The 19,131-nt window shown below is 35.4% G+C and overlaps 1 protein-coding gene across 6 annotated transcripts in view; it reads right to left on the reverse strand.

The window, feature by feature from the left end:
* ERCC6L2 (ERCC excision repair 6 like 2) overlaps positions 1-19,131 on the reverse strand; it is a 202,292-nt gene that overhangs the window by 70,405 nt on the left and 112,756 nt on the right. For all 6 annotated transcript variants that reach the window (XM_059924459.1, XM_059924458.1, XM_059924456.1 and 3 more), the window contains exons 14-17: positions 16,804-16,956; positions 13,447-13,527; positions 10,859-12,020; positions 5,365-5,519 (exon numbers count right to left, since the gene is read on the reverse strand). In XM_059924459.1, coding sequence (XP_059780442.1) covers positions 5,365-5,519; positions 10,859-12,020; positions 13,447-13,527; positions 16,804-16,956 — 1,551 coding nt within the window. The remainder of the gene's footprint in view (positions 1-5,364; positions 5,520-10,858; positions 12,021-13,446; positions 13,528-16,803; positions 16,957-19,131) is intronic.

Genomic DNA, 19,131 nt, shown 5'->3' on the forward strand with positions numbered 1-19,131 from the left:
TTTGACATGTCATCAATATCTCATTTACGTAAAATAATATTTTTTAATTTTAAAAGTCTTCAGAAATGCTTAATTTAACCATCTTTACAAATAGTTTTAGTAAAGAGAAACACAACATTACCATCATTCCATCTCACTGACATTATTAAAGTAGTTTCTAGTTTCCAGAAGAATTATAATGAGGAGAACCCAGAGTAATACGTATAGAGATGCAAAAGGACTAGTTTGATGGCAGAGTGCTGTCTCACTCATTTGAATCTCTGTCAGCAGCTATGGAGATATCATGAATTAGAAGTAGTCACAAACTAATGAATCTAAACAGAAAATAAATCTATCAGCTTTAAGGAGAAAAGTTACTAATAACTTCTACTCTAATACAGAATATCCTAAAACAAAATTAATATAAAGTATAAAGTACTGAGTGACTTTGTTTTCATAAACAAAAACAGTAGTCACATATAAAAATTTGAAAAATAATCTACCATAAATATTCTTGTTTTGTTTTTAAGGAAATTCAAAGCCCCAGATGGACTAGTACCACCCATTCTTTTACTTATAGTTAAATATAGCTGCATACAACTGTTTATAGATTAATTGTTTTTGTTGATCCTCACCCTCCAGGGGAGTTAGAGACCTGACATCAGTCTTATCCATTGGTTGTAGTAACAATACTTATTATTCATTGACTGCTTACTTTGTGTCAGGTACTGTTCAGAGCATTTTACAGGTATTACCTCACTTAGTCTTCACAACAACGATTTGAGGTAAGAAGTATAATTACTTGTATATTAAGCACAAGGAAATTGAGGCACAGAGAAGGTAAGTAACTTGTTCATGGACACAGGAAGTATCAGGTAGAGCTACAATTCAAACTGACAGCCTGAATAGACTCCATGCCATAGGCTAGTTATAACAATCAAAAATTTCTTCTGCCTCTAGAATATTAGAGTTCAACAAACTGAAGATGAGTCTCATTATATGAGTTCTTTTATTTATTTATTTCTAGTTAAACTAAAAGGAGGAAAGCATGAGGTATGTCTCAGGGGTTGCAGTTTTATGTCAAAAATATAGTAGGTTTAGTTTTTGATGTTGGTGAAAAACTAAGAACAACAAAAATATGTATGATCACTAACTATTTTGAAAACTGATTTTATTTTAAAAATTTATTTACTTTATTTATTTTTGGCTGTGCTGGGTCTTCGTTGCTGCATGCAGGCTTTCTCTGGTTGCAGTGAGCTGGGTGGGGGGGGCTACTCTTCGTTGCAGTGAGCGGGCTTTCTCTGGTTGCTGTGCGTGGGCTTCTCATTGCGATGGCTTCTCTTGTTGCAGAGCACGGGCTCTGGGCGCGCGGGCTTCAGTAGTTGTGGCACGCGGGTTCTAGAGCACAGGCTCAGTAGTTGTGGCACACGGGCTTAGTTGCTCCGTGGCATGTGGGATCTTCCCGGACCAGGGCTCGAACCCATATCCCCTGCATTGGAAGGTGGATTCTTAACCACTGTGCCACCAGGGAAGCCCTGAAAACTCTGATTTTCATATACCAAGACTTTTCTTTTTATTTATTTAACTTTTTATTGGAGTATAGTTGACTCATAATGCTGTGTTAGTTTTAGGTGTACAGCAAAGTGAATCAGTTATACATATACATATATTCACTCTTTTTTAGATTCTTATCCCATATAGGCCATTACAGAGTATTGAGTAGAGTCCCCTGTGCTATACAGTAGGTCCTTATTAGCTAGCTATTTTATATATAGTAGTGTGTATCCAAGACCTTTCTTTTTTGATGGTAAGTTTATAATACCATCCCCAAGTGATTGTTTTTTATAGGTAATACATTTCAGCTTTCAAGATGCTAAAGTACAACTATATTATTAACCTGATGTATTAAATGATATAGGTCAAATCTGAGGGATTGAATCTTATTCTGTCAGAATTTTACTGTATCAAGTATTGATTTAAAGAAGTTAGCCACTGAAATAAGTATGTTTATATAGACTATTCTATAATGCCTGCTAGCGTTGGTGGCATGGGACTGGACTTCCTGCTTAATGGCTTTAAAACTTCCCTGAGTATTTTATACCCACCGTGATTTAGTCATTAAACACCAGGTTTCTTCCTATTCCCTGAAAAAGGTCTACTAAATTGGTCTACGTGTGACTGGGGAGATATATGGCCTCAAAGGACATATCAGAAATTCCAGGAGCTGGGTATTCCAATTTGTTTCCTGGTAAGAAATGCCCCTCACTCTGAAAATCACTGTGAAAAGACAAGATTTCTGATGAGACTGTGCTGTTCATCTCAAGAATGCTGGGGCTGAAAAAGGTTGAAAACTACTGGTATTGCTAATGTAAGGATAAAGGAAATCCCTTTGCACACCCACCCCCCCCCCCCCAACTAAAGGCAAAGTATATTTCCAGCATTTTCATTTCTACAATTTTCCTTACGAAGGTTCCAAAGGTACTTTTTATTGCTTCTATATCTAGGGGTTGCTTTTTGGGTCCGTTTTGGGAGGTATTACATGGCTGTAAATTTCTTCTCTGAGAAATATTTAAATAAGCTAGTGACCAATATCCAGTTAAATTATTGCATTAACATTTACTACAGAGTTTGCCAAATTTTCTGACCTTTCACATTAAAATTTGTTTGGAAAAGAGCATGGTTTAAAAAAAAGGCATGGTTTAAAAGAAAGAAAAACCTAATAAAAAATTAGCTGTCTGGGGCTTCCCTGGTGGTGCAGTGGTTCAGAGTCTGCCTGCCGATGCAGGGGACACGGGTTCGAGCCCTGGTCTGGGAAGATCCCACATGCCGCAGAGCAGCTAGGCCCGTGAGCCACAATTACTGAGCCTGCGCATCTGGAACCTGTGCTCCGCAACAAGAGAGGCCGCAATAGTGAGAGGCCCGCGCACCGCGATGAAGAGTGGCCCCTGCTTGCCGCAACTGGAGAAAGCCCTCGCGCAGAAACGGAGACCCAACACAGCCAAAAATAAATAAATAAATAAATAAAGTAAACAATGCGTTAAAAAAAAATTAGCTGTTTAAAAGATTCTGATATGCTCTTCATTTTAATATAGTAAATTTCTGGCAAACCCAGCACATTTCTGCCTACCTTTTTCATATAGCTCCCACAAGGTAGTCAAACTGTAGAAATGCTATTTTACAGCATTGGTTGAGATATGGTATACTCCCAGATCAAATGAGAATATAAAAAGGTGGCATACTTGGGTCATGAAAGTCCTTTCATGAGTTGCATTTTGGAATTGGGCCTTTGGATTACACTGAAAAATGCTAAAAGCACAGCCTTTCAAAGCTCAATATTACATTTACTCTAAGGATATTATAAGACAACTGACAGTTAACTAGATCATTCAGTGGTCCCCATTTAAAATGCCAGGTGACACATTTCTTTCAAATTAAACGCTAGGAAAAGCTTTGCTCCTCCTTAGAAGAGGTGTTTTTTTGTTTTTTGTTTTTCTTTTTTCTTAAGGACAATCATTTAGCTCAGTGTTTCTCAGTAGGGTGTTATGGCATTTTGGGCAGAACAATTCTTGGCATGTGGGATGCTCCCCCCACCCCCCAGGACAGCCATTTAGCATCCCTGGCCTCCAGACATTAATACCAGTCAGGCACTTAGTCATTGTGACCACCCAAACTGCCCAACATTTCCAAATGTACTAGTTGAGAAAACACTAAATACATTGTTCACTTCCTTTGTTTTGTCTACCAGGAAACTCAATCAAGATTTCATTAAAAAAATATATCTGGGAAAGTATAGTATATCCTATATACCTGCATTCTAACTTTCTCCCAGTCTTGAACTTCCGTCTTAATTTATATTTTCCGTGGTCATGAACTTAATTTTGTATTCTGATTTTATTAAGACAATCCAAAATCTTTGTCAAACCAGATGAGGTACAAATAAATGAAGATAGCTTTGATCTTGGGTGGCCTAGGCCTGCAGCGGCTTGAAGCGGGGTTTCGGTTCCCGGCCAGTGACTGAGGTTGGGTCGCGCCGGTGAGAGCACCGAATCCTAGCCACTAGACCAGTGGTCAGTGACAAGGCCCTGGCTGTACGGCTTTGCAGAAAAAGAATTCCCACAAAGACGGAAAGTAGTGAAACAAGTAAAGTATTTATTAGGCGAGAAAAAGAGTATGTGTGGATAGACACACGGGTGGGCTCAGAGAAAGAGTCACACCCTCGTGGCAGTTTGAATCACTTTTATGGGGCATTTCTTCGGGTTTCCTTTGGCCAGTCATTTTGATTTGCCTGGTTCAAAGTCCATATTTGGTAGAGCTCAGGATTTTCCCATGTGTGCGCATGCATCTCTTAGCCAAGATGAATTCTATGCAAGAGGCCTTTGGGTAGGTTTGGACACTTGGCATCACTCCCCTTTTGACCTCCAAGGAGCCTTTCTGCTCATGTGTAGTCTGGGAGGTCTCCTGACTTCAGGAATGAGGAATAAGTGGTCTCTTATCTTCCCTCTGGGCAGGGTCCAGCCTCCTCTCTCAATTGTCCTGTTATTCCTGTCTCAGAGTACCGGTCCACAAGGAACGAACACAAACCGTTTGCCCTGGGGGCCCATCTATCTCCTGTCTCAGCTTGACAGTTCAGATAGCATCCCCACCCCCAACCCCCCACCACCCCCACCCCCCACCCCCGCCCCGTTTCATTCTCAAAAGTAGCACTAACTTGAAACAAAGTGTCATTGTTATATACAATACCAATTTTTTACTTCTACACATAAAGTGGTAGAAAAACTACTCCTCAGACACCTAGCTCTAAGGAATTAAGAAAGAAGAATAAGCCAAAGAGAAGAAAATATTTTTTAAAACTTTTGACAAAAGTGTGTAAATAAAATATCACTTTTATATAAGCCTTATTTCTATATAACAGCAAATTTAAATGAGAAGAGCCCATAGGAAGTATTTATTACTTTTAACATTATAAAAATCCTTTTGTTAAAAATATAAATTCTATATGAAGTTAGTTTTTGTGTGTGTCTTCATTTTAGATGAAAAATTATGGAGGTAAATCTAATGATACATTTTCCTTTTTCCATATGAGAAGTATTTTTGATTCTGATTTAAGTGATTCCCTCAGATTCCTCATTTTTGGCAGACTTTCACTGAGGGAAACTATTAAGCAACTCAACATTATTAGGCATTTAGATATAGATTTGTCTTTTAATATAAAACATCTTTAGTGGATACAGTGCCCCAAATGGTATTCTGTTTTTTACACTTATTTGTAAGTCATTTATAGTCTTGTTGGTACTTTTGAGGGAGTACTTACAGAAGATCCTGTTGAGGAACTTCAGTGAAAATGAGGTTAAAAACTAGAGATACATTATCCTATGTTCTACTTACCTTAGAAGTACAAACAGCTACGTTAGCAGGAAGCTGGGAAAACTGCTTCAATTCAAATACATCACGTGCTGCCCATCGGCTCATGTGATTTTCAGCTTTGCTTGATCCAATCACATTCTGGTTTGAGTGAATGTAAGCCACTTCCTGAACACCACCTAGGAGGTAATTGATGTTTATTAAGTGATGTCTCATGATGAAGCAATATGGTTCAAGGTATACTTTAAAAATTATCAGCAACACATTAAAAACAGGTTATGCTTATTTTATTTTTAATCCTCAAGAAAAACATTGTTTGTATGTCAATATCACAATATTCTTTTTTAAAACAACTGAAAAGAGAAAGAGTTCAAATATATTGGTCTAGGTTAACTTAGAAATGACTTTTCCCTCTCATCAATATAAGAACTTCTGAATCAGGTAACAATTTTTAGATTTAAGCCTGAAATGAGGGTTTTGGCTAAGAGGAAAGTCATAGTGGAAGGTTGTCTCTATGAATTTGTTGTCTCTGTTGATGTAAAAAAAAAAAAAAGTTTACTAATTTAAAAGCAGTGCTAACCTCACCTGTTCCTTTAAACACGTATTTGATTACAGTGACGAAATAGGAGCATGGGGTTTATGACCAGGGAGTTTCGTTTGGTTGGCTTTGTTCAGTTTTACTGTTTGTACACTGTCTTTTTTGTACATATGCCCAGATTTGGAGGTTTTTAGGAAACGAAAAAAATTAACTTACACCTTTTATCTGAAAGAAGTTTAAAAAATGGCTACTTTTTTTACTGCTTTGCTTCTAGGCACCTATAATTTACTTTTAAATTACGGTCATAAAAAAGAAGGCTCAAATTGAGGTCTATAAAAGCTCCCTCAAACAGCTCTGGCAATGAACCTCAATTATGACCTTCAACACTTGTGCTGTTTTAGTCCTGAACCTTTCTCAACCAGAATTGCCAATCATGAGAAAACAAGATGTTGTTAAATAAGATGAGTAAAAGAGTAACCAAGATAATATTCGCCTTAAATTTCAAAATATCAGTAGTAAGTATACCAACAGTTTAAAACCTTCAAAAGGATTCTGGTAGAAAATTTCCCCAGATTTTTCTTAATTCTGATGACACATATTATGCATTATTCAAAATAGAACGAGTTCCACACAAACTATTGACACCTTTTACACAGTAAAAAACAAAAACAAAAAACAGAACTTAGCTGCTCTTTTAAAAAAGTTTATGCAATAATTCCTCAAACCTAAAATCTAATTGTAGCACAGAAACCAAAGGATAGTGCAGTACCGGTATCCCTTAGCTCTTGAAAGTTTGCTTTGCACCACTTAGCTTTTCCAAAAGACCTACGTTAGTACCTGTTTTCACTCTAACAGAAGGAAATCCAAAGAGAATTTTCGCTTTTGTGAAAAAGGGCCAAAGGTGAAAAGTGTTGCAGTGTTTGTTTTGCAGCAAGCCCTTGTAGAGGCAGCACACAGCCCAGCAGCAAGCGTGGCACCACCAAGCTCCTTCCCCAGGAATGACACTCAGCATCTCAGCATCAAGCCATCAAAGCTTTGGACTGTGTCTGTGAGCATCTGTGCTTTATCTGGATTTATTTTGTGCAACCATTAACAAGATGTGTCCTAAGGTAATTGTTTCTTTGCTTTACACCATTTCAGCTTACAAAAAGTTACATAGGAAGGCTATACTTTCGGAGAGCAGGGTAAACCTGTACTTAATTACAAGGGTATCAAAATATATATCATAATGAACTTTTAAATGACACTACTAATAACCACAAAAGAAAGCTTATCAAAATATAAGCTTGCTTACATATCAGATTCTTTCATGTAGTTTTTTTGGGGATGAGTGAGACACTTTTGAAAGCAATGCTAACTCTTAAAAACTACTAATCAGATTCTCAGCAGATGGTGGTAAGGGGAAGCAGTTTTTCAATCTCTCTGAATCCCCACATGAGAACATGAGAACAACTAGACCGCAAAACCAAAAGCAAAGGACAACACTTACAACAAAATTAGATGACAAGATACTCCCATTAGCCCTAAAATACAAGAGGGTGGGTATAACCCACTAATGGCTACACACTCTGCATGGCATCAGGGTCTGTGTAAAAGAAGAAGGAAGCGACAGGGTGGCATCTGATGGATCGGAGAACAGGAGACCCTAGCACGGTGGGTTACCTGGAGATCAGCAGCTGGATCTGGGAAGGTTCTGCATTCTCTAAAGCTGAGTACAGCGTACAGGGGGCTTGTGGTAAGAAGGCCTGAGGGGCTGGGGCAAGCTAGCCCTAAGGAACTCCCCAAACTAACCCTCCAGGGCTCCCAGGCCAGGGCCATACAATGAGGAAAAACTGCTGGGATGGAGTCAAAATGAGCAGAAAAGGAAGAACAGGGATGAGGGAAAGAGATGGTCTAGAGCAAAGCAGGGGAAACAGAAACAGGAAATCCTATCATAGTTTTGAACACTATAGAAAAATAACAAATATGAATGTGAAATTAGAAAAGATTTCTTAAACTCTGCCTCATTTAAAAAAATTCAGGTAAAAGAATTTCTATAAAAATGAGCAAGAGGGTCAAATCTCATAAAAATTATAAAAGAAAATAATATCCTTACAGCAGAATAATATCCTTACAATGAAAATATGCCAGAAAGATATGCTTACAAAACAACAAAATTGTAATTGATTTCAAAATCAGGTAAAACACCTTAAGAAAATGATAAAATATAGGAACCAACAATATAAATCAGAATTAGAATGACTCAGAAATGAGTGGCAGAACTCAGAAAGACATAGAAATTTAAAAAAAAAAATTCAGAAATGGAGACTAAATTAGAAGGAACGTAAGAGAGATACTCTTACACAATAGATACTGATTTAAGAGAAATAGAAGGACATTTTTAAAAAGCAAAAAGAAATGAAAAATAAATAAAATAGGATTTGGGAGAATGTGATAAATACTGAAGACAGGCAAAGAAGACTGAACATCTGAATAACAGAAATTCCTGAAGAGGAAAGTCAAAGTAAAGGAATAGAACAAGTAGCTAAAAATACTAGTACAAATAAGCTTTCCTTAAATAAAAACTGAGTTGAAACTACACTATGAGAATATTGATCCAGACTACTATGGACTGAATATTTGTGTCCCCTCAAAACTCATATGTTTAAGCCCTAATCCCCATTGTGATGGTGTTTGGAGGTTAGGTCTTTGGGAGATAATTAGGTCATGAGGGTGGAGCCCTAATGAATGGGATTAGTGCCCTTATAATAAAAGACATGAGAGATGATTTCTCTCTCGACCATGTAAAGACAGCAAGAAGGCAGTGATCTGTAAACCAGGAAGAGGGCCCTAATCAAGAATCCTTCCTGATCTTGGACTTCCAGCCCCCCAAACTGTGAGAAATAAATGTTGTTTAAGCCACCCAGTCTATGGTAACTTGTTACAGCAGCCTGAGCTAAGACAAACACCAAAATATAATCTAGTAAAATTACTAGAAAATAAGGAAAAGAAAAAACACACTTTGGGCATCTAAGAAAAAAAAAAGAACACATAGCACAATACTTCATGCCAGAAGAAAATGAAGCTACATATTTAAAATACTTAAGAAAAGAAAGTGTAAGCCAAGAATTTTATATCCAGAAAAAATGCCTTTTAAGTATAAAGGGTACAAACTGCTATCAACAAGAATCTCAGGGAATATTACTTTCATGAGTACTTCCTGGGATCTACTAGAAATAAGGGATCTACTAGAAAATAAGCTTCAGACAACCAAAATGACTAGAGAGACATTGACATTAGAGACATTGACTAATGAGAAGCACTAAATTTATAGTTATCTGCAAACCAAGAATAAATGAAGTCTAAGAGGAGAGAGTATAATGCAATATTCATGTGTGTTGACAATGAAGACATAATATATCCATTTTAAAAATGGGGAGAAATGGGAGAGTATATATTAAAAAAAACACCCCAAAACCTTAATGTTTCTAGGAATTATAATATTTTTCTTATTCGACTTTTGTATAACATGGATAAAACATGAGTAATTATGGAACATTATAATTAAATCGTTCCCTATATGCCAAAGAACCGGTATTATCAGCATAGAAGAAGTGGTATGTAAATATGATAGAGAAGAGGTTAAGTAAAAGCTCTATACCCCCAAGGTAAGTACAAATATGTAAGTATCAATATGAATTCATGAAATATTTTATCATCATATATAAAAATACATACATGTACATAAATACATATATAAACTCATATATACCTATATATACACACACACATACGTAACACAAACAATTTATCCACTGAAAGGCCCAAGCGAGTAGTAGCAATGATCATTCCTAGCACCAGACCGTGGTCTTGAAACACACTTTCTCACTAAAAGAAACCAAGATTTCTTAGAGAAATGACTGATTTTAGGTCTGAGGCAAAAAATGCATGATGGAACATCCTGTAATACCTGACAGGTATCAAAGATGATTAGCATCATGTTAAAGATCTCAGGAATCAAAATGCTCATGTTTAAAGGCTCCCACTGTCCAAAGATGGGAAAATTGAGCCTCAATAATGATATTAATTGAAATGGATTTGGACTCATTAAATGTGTTTGAATCAATTAATTCATAATGATTTTAAGAAATCTAAGGATGATAGGAAATCAATTTATACTAAAAGCTGTGAAAGAAATTATTTTTCCTGCCTTCTCTGTATGAACTGTACCACTGGGTAAGTAACAGTAGATGAGGGGAAGTATCTCCTTTCAGAAGCATCCTAACTAACAAATGAAAAAGAAATGAGAGAAGTAGAAAATGTCATTTTGCTACTCTGAATGAATAAATAATTCTAGGCATTAAGCATCAATGGCTGCTAAGATCACAAAGAGAGAAACCAGCATACATTCTGTCAAACACTAACTTTTGTTTTGTCAAAGGAACTGAACCTGAGTTTGATATAGTGTCAGACGCCAACTGATCATTTTCAGGAAATATAGAGGGTGGAAAAATATGTTCAACTGCACCAATCCGCAATATGCAAGTTGCAGAAAACAATTGGCCTGGTTTCTTCAACAGAGAAATATAAATTGTAAAGAAACAAAAGGGATGGAGGAGGAATCCTATACATTAAGCTATATAAAATTTTTTTGATGAGTGAGACTGAACTATAATGTCTAGGGATACACATTTGTATCAACTGTATATACATTTAATAAAGCCATAAAAATGCAAAAAAGTTAGAAAAATTAGTGTATGGGGAAGGTTGTGATTCAGATGGGCCACATGGAAGGGGTCCTGGTCTAGATGACGAAGTTCTCTATCTTGATCTAGGTGGTCTTCCCCTTTATCCTGCCACCACCCACTTCCTCATTTGTGTCTCAATGTAGCATCTTGATTGTAGAGCTAATTCAAGTTAATTCAAGAATCTCTTGCGAAACTATTTGATTGCATGAAACAAATATGCAAAGAAAAGTTTTCAGAATATATCTGCAGTTACCTAAAAATTTATCCATTGATTCACACATCTGATCTTGATTGACAATGCTCTTATTTGGAAATTTCATTGGTTTTCTTGGTATAAAAGTGCTATTTTTCTCATGGCTAGTTAATTTTGCAGAGACACTGATTCTATCTTTTATAGTTTTTGGTCTATGGTTCTGTTTAGAGACACTGATGTGGCTAACAGATAAATCATCATCTGAAGATGTAAACTCATCAATAGCCTGAGAGGTACAGTCTTCATCTGTTGCACACAGTTGGTTTGTTTTCTTCACTGTTTTTGGAAAAGTGTAAAGTTCCCTTTTATTTTCCTCTTTTCTCTTAAACCTCAGAGAACTAGTAGCTCTTTTCTTTCTTACTCTTGACTTGGAGGAAATTTCAATGTCATCAGATTCGTCACTAATATCACTACTGCCTTTTCTTTTTGTATTAGATTTTAGGGTCTTGTTCTCAGGATTTAATTGTTTTGAAATTAGTCCATTTCCTCTGACATCGGTCTTTCTATTATCACCATTATTTCTTATATTTACAGGGTTTTCTGTTTCAGAATCTTCAGATCCATCCACAGGTGGCTTAAACCTTACACTCTTCTTGAGGAATCTTTGAGTTGTGTACTGTGTGGGAAAGATGATATCACTATCTTCTGATTCTGTGACATTCTGTGAAATGCAATGGTGGTCAACTGTATTTTTAAAATTTTTCTCATCATCAGACTCAGAAGAAATATTCTGTTCTAAAACCTCACTTTTATCAAAAATATATTTTCCATTTGGATTTAGGATGTTAGGTAATTTCTGATGCTTTGAAGTACCAAGAGAGTCTTGACTTTTCCGACAACCAACATCTTTGGCTTCTGTTGAAAGGCATGTGGGCTGTTCATCAGAACTTTCATCGTCAGAGGCAGTATTTCCATCACTGTCCTCAACTGCTTCACATTTTGTCTCAAACAATTTAGAGAAACCACACTGGAGTAAGGTAAGCTGTCCAGGAGTACCCGAAGCTTTACTTGAGTCAGATGCTTTGTTTTTAGCAGTCTTTATTATTGAGTGTCCTACTGATTCATCTTCACTAAAATCACTGCAGAGATCACATGCTTCTTTTGCTAGTGGTTCTGCAGGCTGTTCTGGACTTTTGTATTCTTGACAGTCAGGCTCCCTAGCCTATATAAGAAGCAATGGTGGAAACATTAGAAAACGTCAAAATAAGGATATCAAATCTATCACACTGGAAGGGAATTGAATTGGGGCAGATAATTTATGTACAAGTATATTACTTGGTATTTTCTAAAAGTAAAACATTTATTGATAGTAAACAAACATAAAGGATTTAATATTACAGTCTGGTATACTCTTTTAAAGTTGAATAACTTTCCAAATAAATAAAAGTTAAAACTAGAATATCAAATGATCAAATTATTTATAAGGAAAACACAGAGCAGAGCTGTTAGCTTCTAAGATGCAGAGACTGATTCTGGCCTCAAAGTGAAAAGCACACAACTTATTGCTTACGACAGTCCAGCAGATACTTTCAATCATGCGTTAAAAACAAAACAAATTTGTAGGAGCTAAAGAATTCCCAACTGGAAAATGTTTCTAATTGATTAAAAATAGATTGGATAGGATCTTGACCACCATAAATAAAGAAAATATTGAAGCTATTTTGAAGTAAAATTTGCTACAAATTTAAATCCAAAATTTACTTTTTCCACATTAATTAGAGCTAAATATATTCTCAGTTTCTGAAAACTGAGGCTTCATTAGTAAAAGATTTTGGGAAAGTATTATCTGGTAATACTTCTGCCAACATTTGATACTCATGTATTTCTATAAATTTAGAAAAATATTCACCCCATACTTGGTTATATAAATTTATAGGGGTGTTATAAATTTAGTTATCATTGCATATAGTTATCATACAGATTATATGATATACTGTTATATCATATATATATATATGTTATATCATAATATATAGTTATCATAGTTATCATTATATCTTTGGGCTAGTACAAATTTAGAGTTAAATCCCTTAAAAAAAAAACAAGAAAAAAACAGCAATAACAATTTAAAAAAAAATCTTCTATATATATTCTTTACTTTTAAAAAGACTTTAGGATGACAATAAAGTATGTAGTATGTGAGATGACAAACTACCACAAGACAAAGGACTCAAATAAAATATCTGCTTGAGTCAGAGAATGAGTTTGGTGTTTGAATTTAATAATTTTAAATATACATTGATTGCTATTTTTCCATTTAATTTGTTGTGTAGTAAAAAAAGATTATTTAGGTTGGATTGGTCACCTATACAGTGCATTTAATTTTGGATTTACAGTTTGGCATAGTTAAAATTCCAGTTTGGATGTAAACACCTGGTGACTGCTCCTGAATTTTTTTTTATGATATGATATGAAATATTAGCCTAAATTATTAATTTTACTGACAGTCCTCTGACTTTGTGTCCTTGACGTTTTTAAAAAAACATTTTCTTTATGCATTGAAAAATGAAAGAAAAGGAAAAGAAACTTAAAATCTTCACATACATGTTTCCTAGGAGTTCTAGGCTACAGATTCAAAGATTGCTTACTGTTTCTAGTTTGTGTACTGGAGGGTCCTCTTTCAACCATGTTGTAGCTGTCATGACCCCTGCTTCCACTTGGCCTTCTCTCTGTAAAGAATGCAAATAACTGTGTAAAATATAGGGTAGAAACAACCAGATAAACAACAGCAACGGCATGCTAAAACTTAGAGTTAAGAAAATTGAGTACAGGGAATTCCCTGGCGGTCCAGTGGTTAGGACTCAGCGATTTCACTGCCATGGGCCTGGGTTCGATCCCTGGTCAGGGAACTTGAAAGAATGATAAAGAGTTCCTGAATTGCCATGAGATCTTTTCTTCCAGTGCCTAGAGGCTATTACTGTAAGGGAGTGGGAAGCCTCTGTCCGAGAACTCCCTTTTATCTCTTTAACAGAAGCCAAATGGCTACAACAGATGCAACTGGCAGCACCAGAAATCTACAAGCTGTCAGAATCCCTTTGTGACAGGTAAATGGCAACTCCAGTCTTCTGTTGACTTGGAGTCATCCTTAACTCCTATTTCTCATACCCTATCAGACGATCCATCAGTAAATCCTGTCAGTGCTTCAGGGCATCCACCACTACCCTCTGGCCCAAACCACCATCTCTTGGCTGGATTGTTGCAGTATCCTCCTACCTGGCGTCTTGCTTCTGCTCTTGTACTTCTATAGTCCAATTCTTAACATTTAGAATAGACAGTATAGATCAGACTATGTCATTCTTCTGTTCAGAACTCTAATTGCTTTTGTTCTGACTCAAAGTCAAAGCCAAAGTTCCTGCAGGATCTGGTTTCCTGTCATTTCTCTGGCCCCATCTTTTGCTCTTTTGATTACTCCACTCCAGCCACTTTGGCTTCCTTGCCATTTTGAAATCATGCTGGGCATGCTCCTCCCTCAGGGCCTTTGTTTGCATTTGTTCCTCTGTCTAAAACACCTCTTCCTTTCTTGTCTCTTCAAAGAATCAAATGCAATCTCATAGTGCATCCTTCCTTGGCTACTCCATCTAAAATTTTAATGCTCTTTCCTTGACAGTCTCCCTATTTCCCTTCCTTGCTTTATTTTTTTTTTTTTTTGAGATATAATGTACATATAATACTGTGTACGTTTAAGGTCTACGAGGTGTTAATTTGATATATTTATATACTGTAATATGATTATCATCATAGCTTTAGTTAACACCTCTAATATGGCATATAATGATCAATTCTTTTATGTGGTGAGAACATTTAAGATCTAGTCCTTTAGCAGTTTTGAGGTATATAATAATAATAGTATTGTTGACAATACTCACCATGCTGTGTAGTAGATCTCTAGAACTTATTGATCTACTTGCTCTATTTTTATCCTTAGAATCTATCATCATAATATACTAACTTCAGTTATATTATTATTTGTTTCCCCCAAATAGAATGTAAAATTTTGTAGGCAGGGCTTTTTGTCTATTTTATTCATTTCTGTGTGCCTAGTTCTATGATGTATAGTATTGGATATTTAACATATACTCAATAAATATTTGTGAAATTAGCTCTCAATATCTATCTCTAAAGGGAAACCATTAAAAGAAAGTCAATGCAAAATAGAACTAAATTGCCCAGAAATCATCAGATTAAAAGTGTTCTATATATTCAAATTTCTACATCTTAAAACATTTTAAAAGGGATTTTTCTACAACCTTTAAAAATTAAAAATGTATCATAGGAAGTAAAATACTTCTTTTACTTTATAATATATGTTTCCATTATGCAGGGCTTGGACTAATAATATTTTAAAACATCGTTCGGCCAAAAGCACAGCATGAATCTACTAAATTCTGATTGATAACAAATGAGCAATTTTAATTCAAAATTTAATTTAATAATTGAGTGCCAATGATGTGCCTAGCAAGCAGTTAAGCATATTTTACCATAAACAAAATATAAGATATGGAGGGTCCTGTCATTAATAAACAATCCTGGAGGAGAAACAACATATATTTAGGACAACCAGAGAATAAGAGAACTTTCCGTTTCATAACTTGTCATATGGAATGTCTTACCTAACACTTTTTTAACAGAGGAATAGGTGGCTATTCTGATAAAAAAGAGAATAAAACTATTTGATACACAGTAGAAAACAGGATAAGTAATATAATACTAATATATTTTATAGGTAATGATTTCAAATTAGAAACATGAATATACTCTAGTACGTTGGGTAGTACTACCCAACGCTGGAGGTAGGATCTGAGGGGGTCCTGTAGGACAAACAAGGCTATTTACTGATTAGAGAAGAGGAATGGGAAAGAACAAGTCCATCAGAGAAATAGCATATTCAAAACAAGAAAAAGACAGAGAAAGGGGGACTAAATGGGTCACTCAATTCAGAATCAAATAGTTACTATAAAATAAAAACTCAGCAATATACATCAGACATTGTATAATAGTTGTAATATTCACAATATACAAATCATATATACCTTCCTCTTCCCCAACCATTGATGATCACGTTTGAACTGCTACTAAACTTGCTTAACATATGCTTACTGATGTTACGTGTTCTCAGTATGTAAATGTTCTCTTCCACCTCCCATAAAGATGATCTAAGTTCTTTAAGGACAGGGACCAATTGCTCCTTGAACTGTTTTTATGGTACTATTAAATAAATGAAGTACATTAAGGTTTTACTACAAAGTCCTGGAAGTTAAGGGAAATATCCTTAAGTTTTCCAAGACTCAGTTTCCTCAACTGTATGATGATGGGATTGAAAAAAATGACAGTCTAGGATTTTATGATACTCATATCAATATTAACTAAAAAATAGGTTAATATTCTTAGTACTCTGGTATATTAAAGAATTTTAAAGATTTTTTAAAGGATATAAATATCCTGTTAAGAATAAGAAACATCTGTATCCTGAGGATAAACACAACTGGGAGAGTTTGAAATACTGGTGTGGAATTTTTATTGGGAACAGAAAACAAAAATCTCCATGAGACATGAGAGTGCATCTCAGGGAGTATTTGGTAACTTTTAATCAAAACACATTTTATATTTTTGTTTATTTAGGAAAGTCTCTTTTTTTAGTTCCTGACTTCAACAGCTGTTTTCAAAATAATAAATTTCTCTTTACCGTCTGAAAATGGCCTTGGAGGTCATACTGTCTTGTATATGTATCTGAATTTGTGTATGCACATTATTTATAACTATGCATGGGGAAAGTCTTAGTTTAGAGGTACAGTAATTCATTCCCTATTTCTATAAAAGTAGAAATTCTAAACATAAAACATTTTTTAAGAAGAAAACCAAAAATTTCTCTGAAAAGGCACCAGCAATTTTCCTGAGGGAGAAATCCATGTTTAAAGTACTGAAAAGATACGAAAAAAATTTCACACCTCCAGGATGTCCCTTGTAAGACAAGACCCTTGGGACCTCAGTTTGAAGAGATTATAGACCCCAAAAAGCTCTCCTCGATGCTCTTTTGATCCTTGAACTGCTTCAAAATACCGCTTGGCATTTTCACTTCCAACCACCACACAGTGAAGTTGCTATAACAGAAAAAACACAAGATATTTTGAAGTGTTCGCTCCAACAATATGTCAGAATTTCCTGGCATTCCCTGTATATACACAGCTTTAGCTGGAGCAGGCAGAATCTCCGTAGGGAGGAAATTTTATTTTAATTTCCCTGGCAGATGTTGCCATTATGGTGAAATAATAATAATCTGGCCAGTTTTATTAAAGAAGAAATCTTACATTTCCTATTTTATCTGTTTTCTAACAACTGACTCAAGATCATATCTCTATGGACTAGCCACCTGATGTAAAATGTAAAAGGCATACATTTGAATACACTTCTCCTTTCTAGACTCTTATTTCAATAGAAACTACTAAAACTGGCAGAAATAGTTGCTACATCACCAAAGTTAAATTATAATCTAAAGTAATTATACAATAACCATGTTGGTATCAAACTAATTGTGGCCATGGTTACATTGTCAACTAACAGCAAAAACCCAATCATTGTTTAGCAACATTGCATCTCTGAAACAATTCTGAATACAGAAAGAACACTGACATGGAATCCCTAAGGACATATACCACTTTAGTACCAACATAATGTCATCGCTTTATTTACTGTCTATGATGTATATACAATTTGATTAACCCCATGTACACTCTAACATTTCTTGAAAGAAACAAAGAATGAAAAATAACTTCAATCTATTGCTAATGGAAGGATTAGTAAGAAGCGATACTTTATGGTGATTATCATCAGATTGATTTGCACCATAATAAATTACTTTAGGCAAATAAAATTATTCTTATTAATAATAGCTACTATTTATTGAACACATGTGTAGCATTTTTACATTCTCATTTAATTCCTACAACCCTATAAGATATTATCATCTCCCTTTTAGAAATAAAAGAACTTAAATTCAGAGAAATTAAGTGCCTTGCTCACAGCTGCCTCACTAGGAAGCATCATTTCTAGAATTTTTACCTGAGTTTGGCTGAATTCAAAATTTATACTTGTATCAATTTCTCATATCCAGATGTCCCTCTTAAAACAAGACCCTTGGGACCTAAGTTTGAATAAGTTATGGATCAACATACCAACTTGATTAGTTTTATATCAACATCCCAGAAATATGGGCTATAGTCCTGGAAATACAGAATCACAATAGCAATTGATGTACTTGATGGCCCAGTTACCTATGACTTTACCCTTGCTACTGACTCTTCCTTAAACACTGTATTGTCAGACTGCTATACTACTAAATATAATCACCAAAGTAATTTGTAAGCATTAATCTGAATCTTTATAAGTCTCCTACCAAAGTTTTGTCACAAAACTTATAAAAGGCACATTATTTTGTACTTAAGTTTTCCAAAGTGGCTCCAGTAAAAGTAAAGGCCAGATGCATCCATCTGTAGGGTAACTATAACAAAATCATGTTAGAATTCAAGAGGGTAGGGAAAAAAATCAGTATTTGGAAAATGTAGCTTAGTTTCTAGCTTAAGAAGAACCCATACAAGGCTATAAAATGCTTAATTTCTTCACAATATACAAGATATGCAAGAAGTAAAAAAGGAATATTCATCATGTTAGAGTTCATGACCACTTCCTCCATCTTCAAGGCCAGTAATGAGGCATCTTCGTATCATTCTCTGACCCTCTGCTTCTGTCATTACATTGCCGCCTTCTTTCCTCTTTCTGACCCTACTGCTACTCCTCCCTTTATAAGGACCCTTGTGATTACACTGGGCCCACTCACATAATCCAGGTCAGTTCAAGGAATTAGGATGTGGATATCTGTGGGGGGGCCATTATTCAGCCTACCACAGTAAGGAAGTGCAATAAGCATGATGAGGGCTTGTCAAAATGACGCAGAAGCCCCCTTGAAGGGGTTCTCACTGTTCAAAAAATGAGAGTTTGAACATAAAAATAATCAATGATATTCAGTGGGTTACTAAAATCTGTTACTAAAATACTATCCCATGAGTCCACACAGATTAAATAAATGGAAGAGAAGGGAAAGCTCTTTTTTTATGGTAGAATGCCAACAAATATAAAGGAAGTAATAATGGAAATAGAAAAATCACCATCTGACAAACCATCTTAGTAGCAGCTGATTCAGGCGAGAATCATCAGTGAAAGCTAAGGCTGATGAGTACAAGCTTGATGAGGAACAGGATACAGTTGTCCATCATCCCTTG

Source organism: Balaenoptera ricei, chromosome 6, assembly GCF_028023285.1.
Source record: "Balaenoptera ricei isolate mBalRic1 chromosome 6, mBalRic1.hap2, whole genome shotgun sequence".
Taxonomy (NCBI): domain Eukaryota; kingdom Metazoa; phylum Chordata; class Mammalia; order Artiodactyla; family Balaenopteridae; genus Balaenoptera; species Balaenoptera ricei.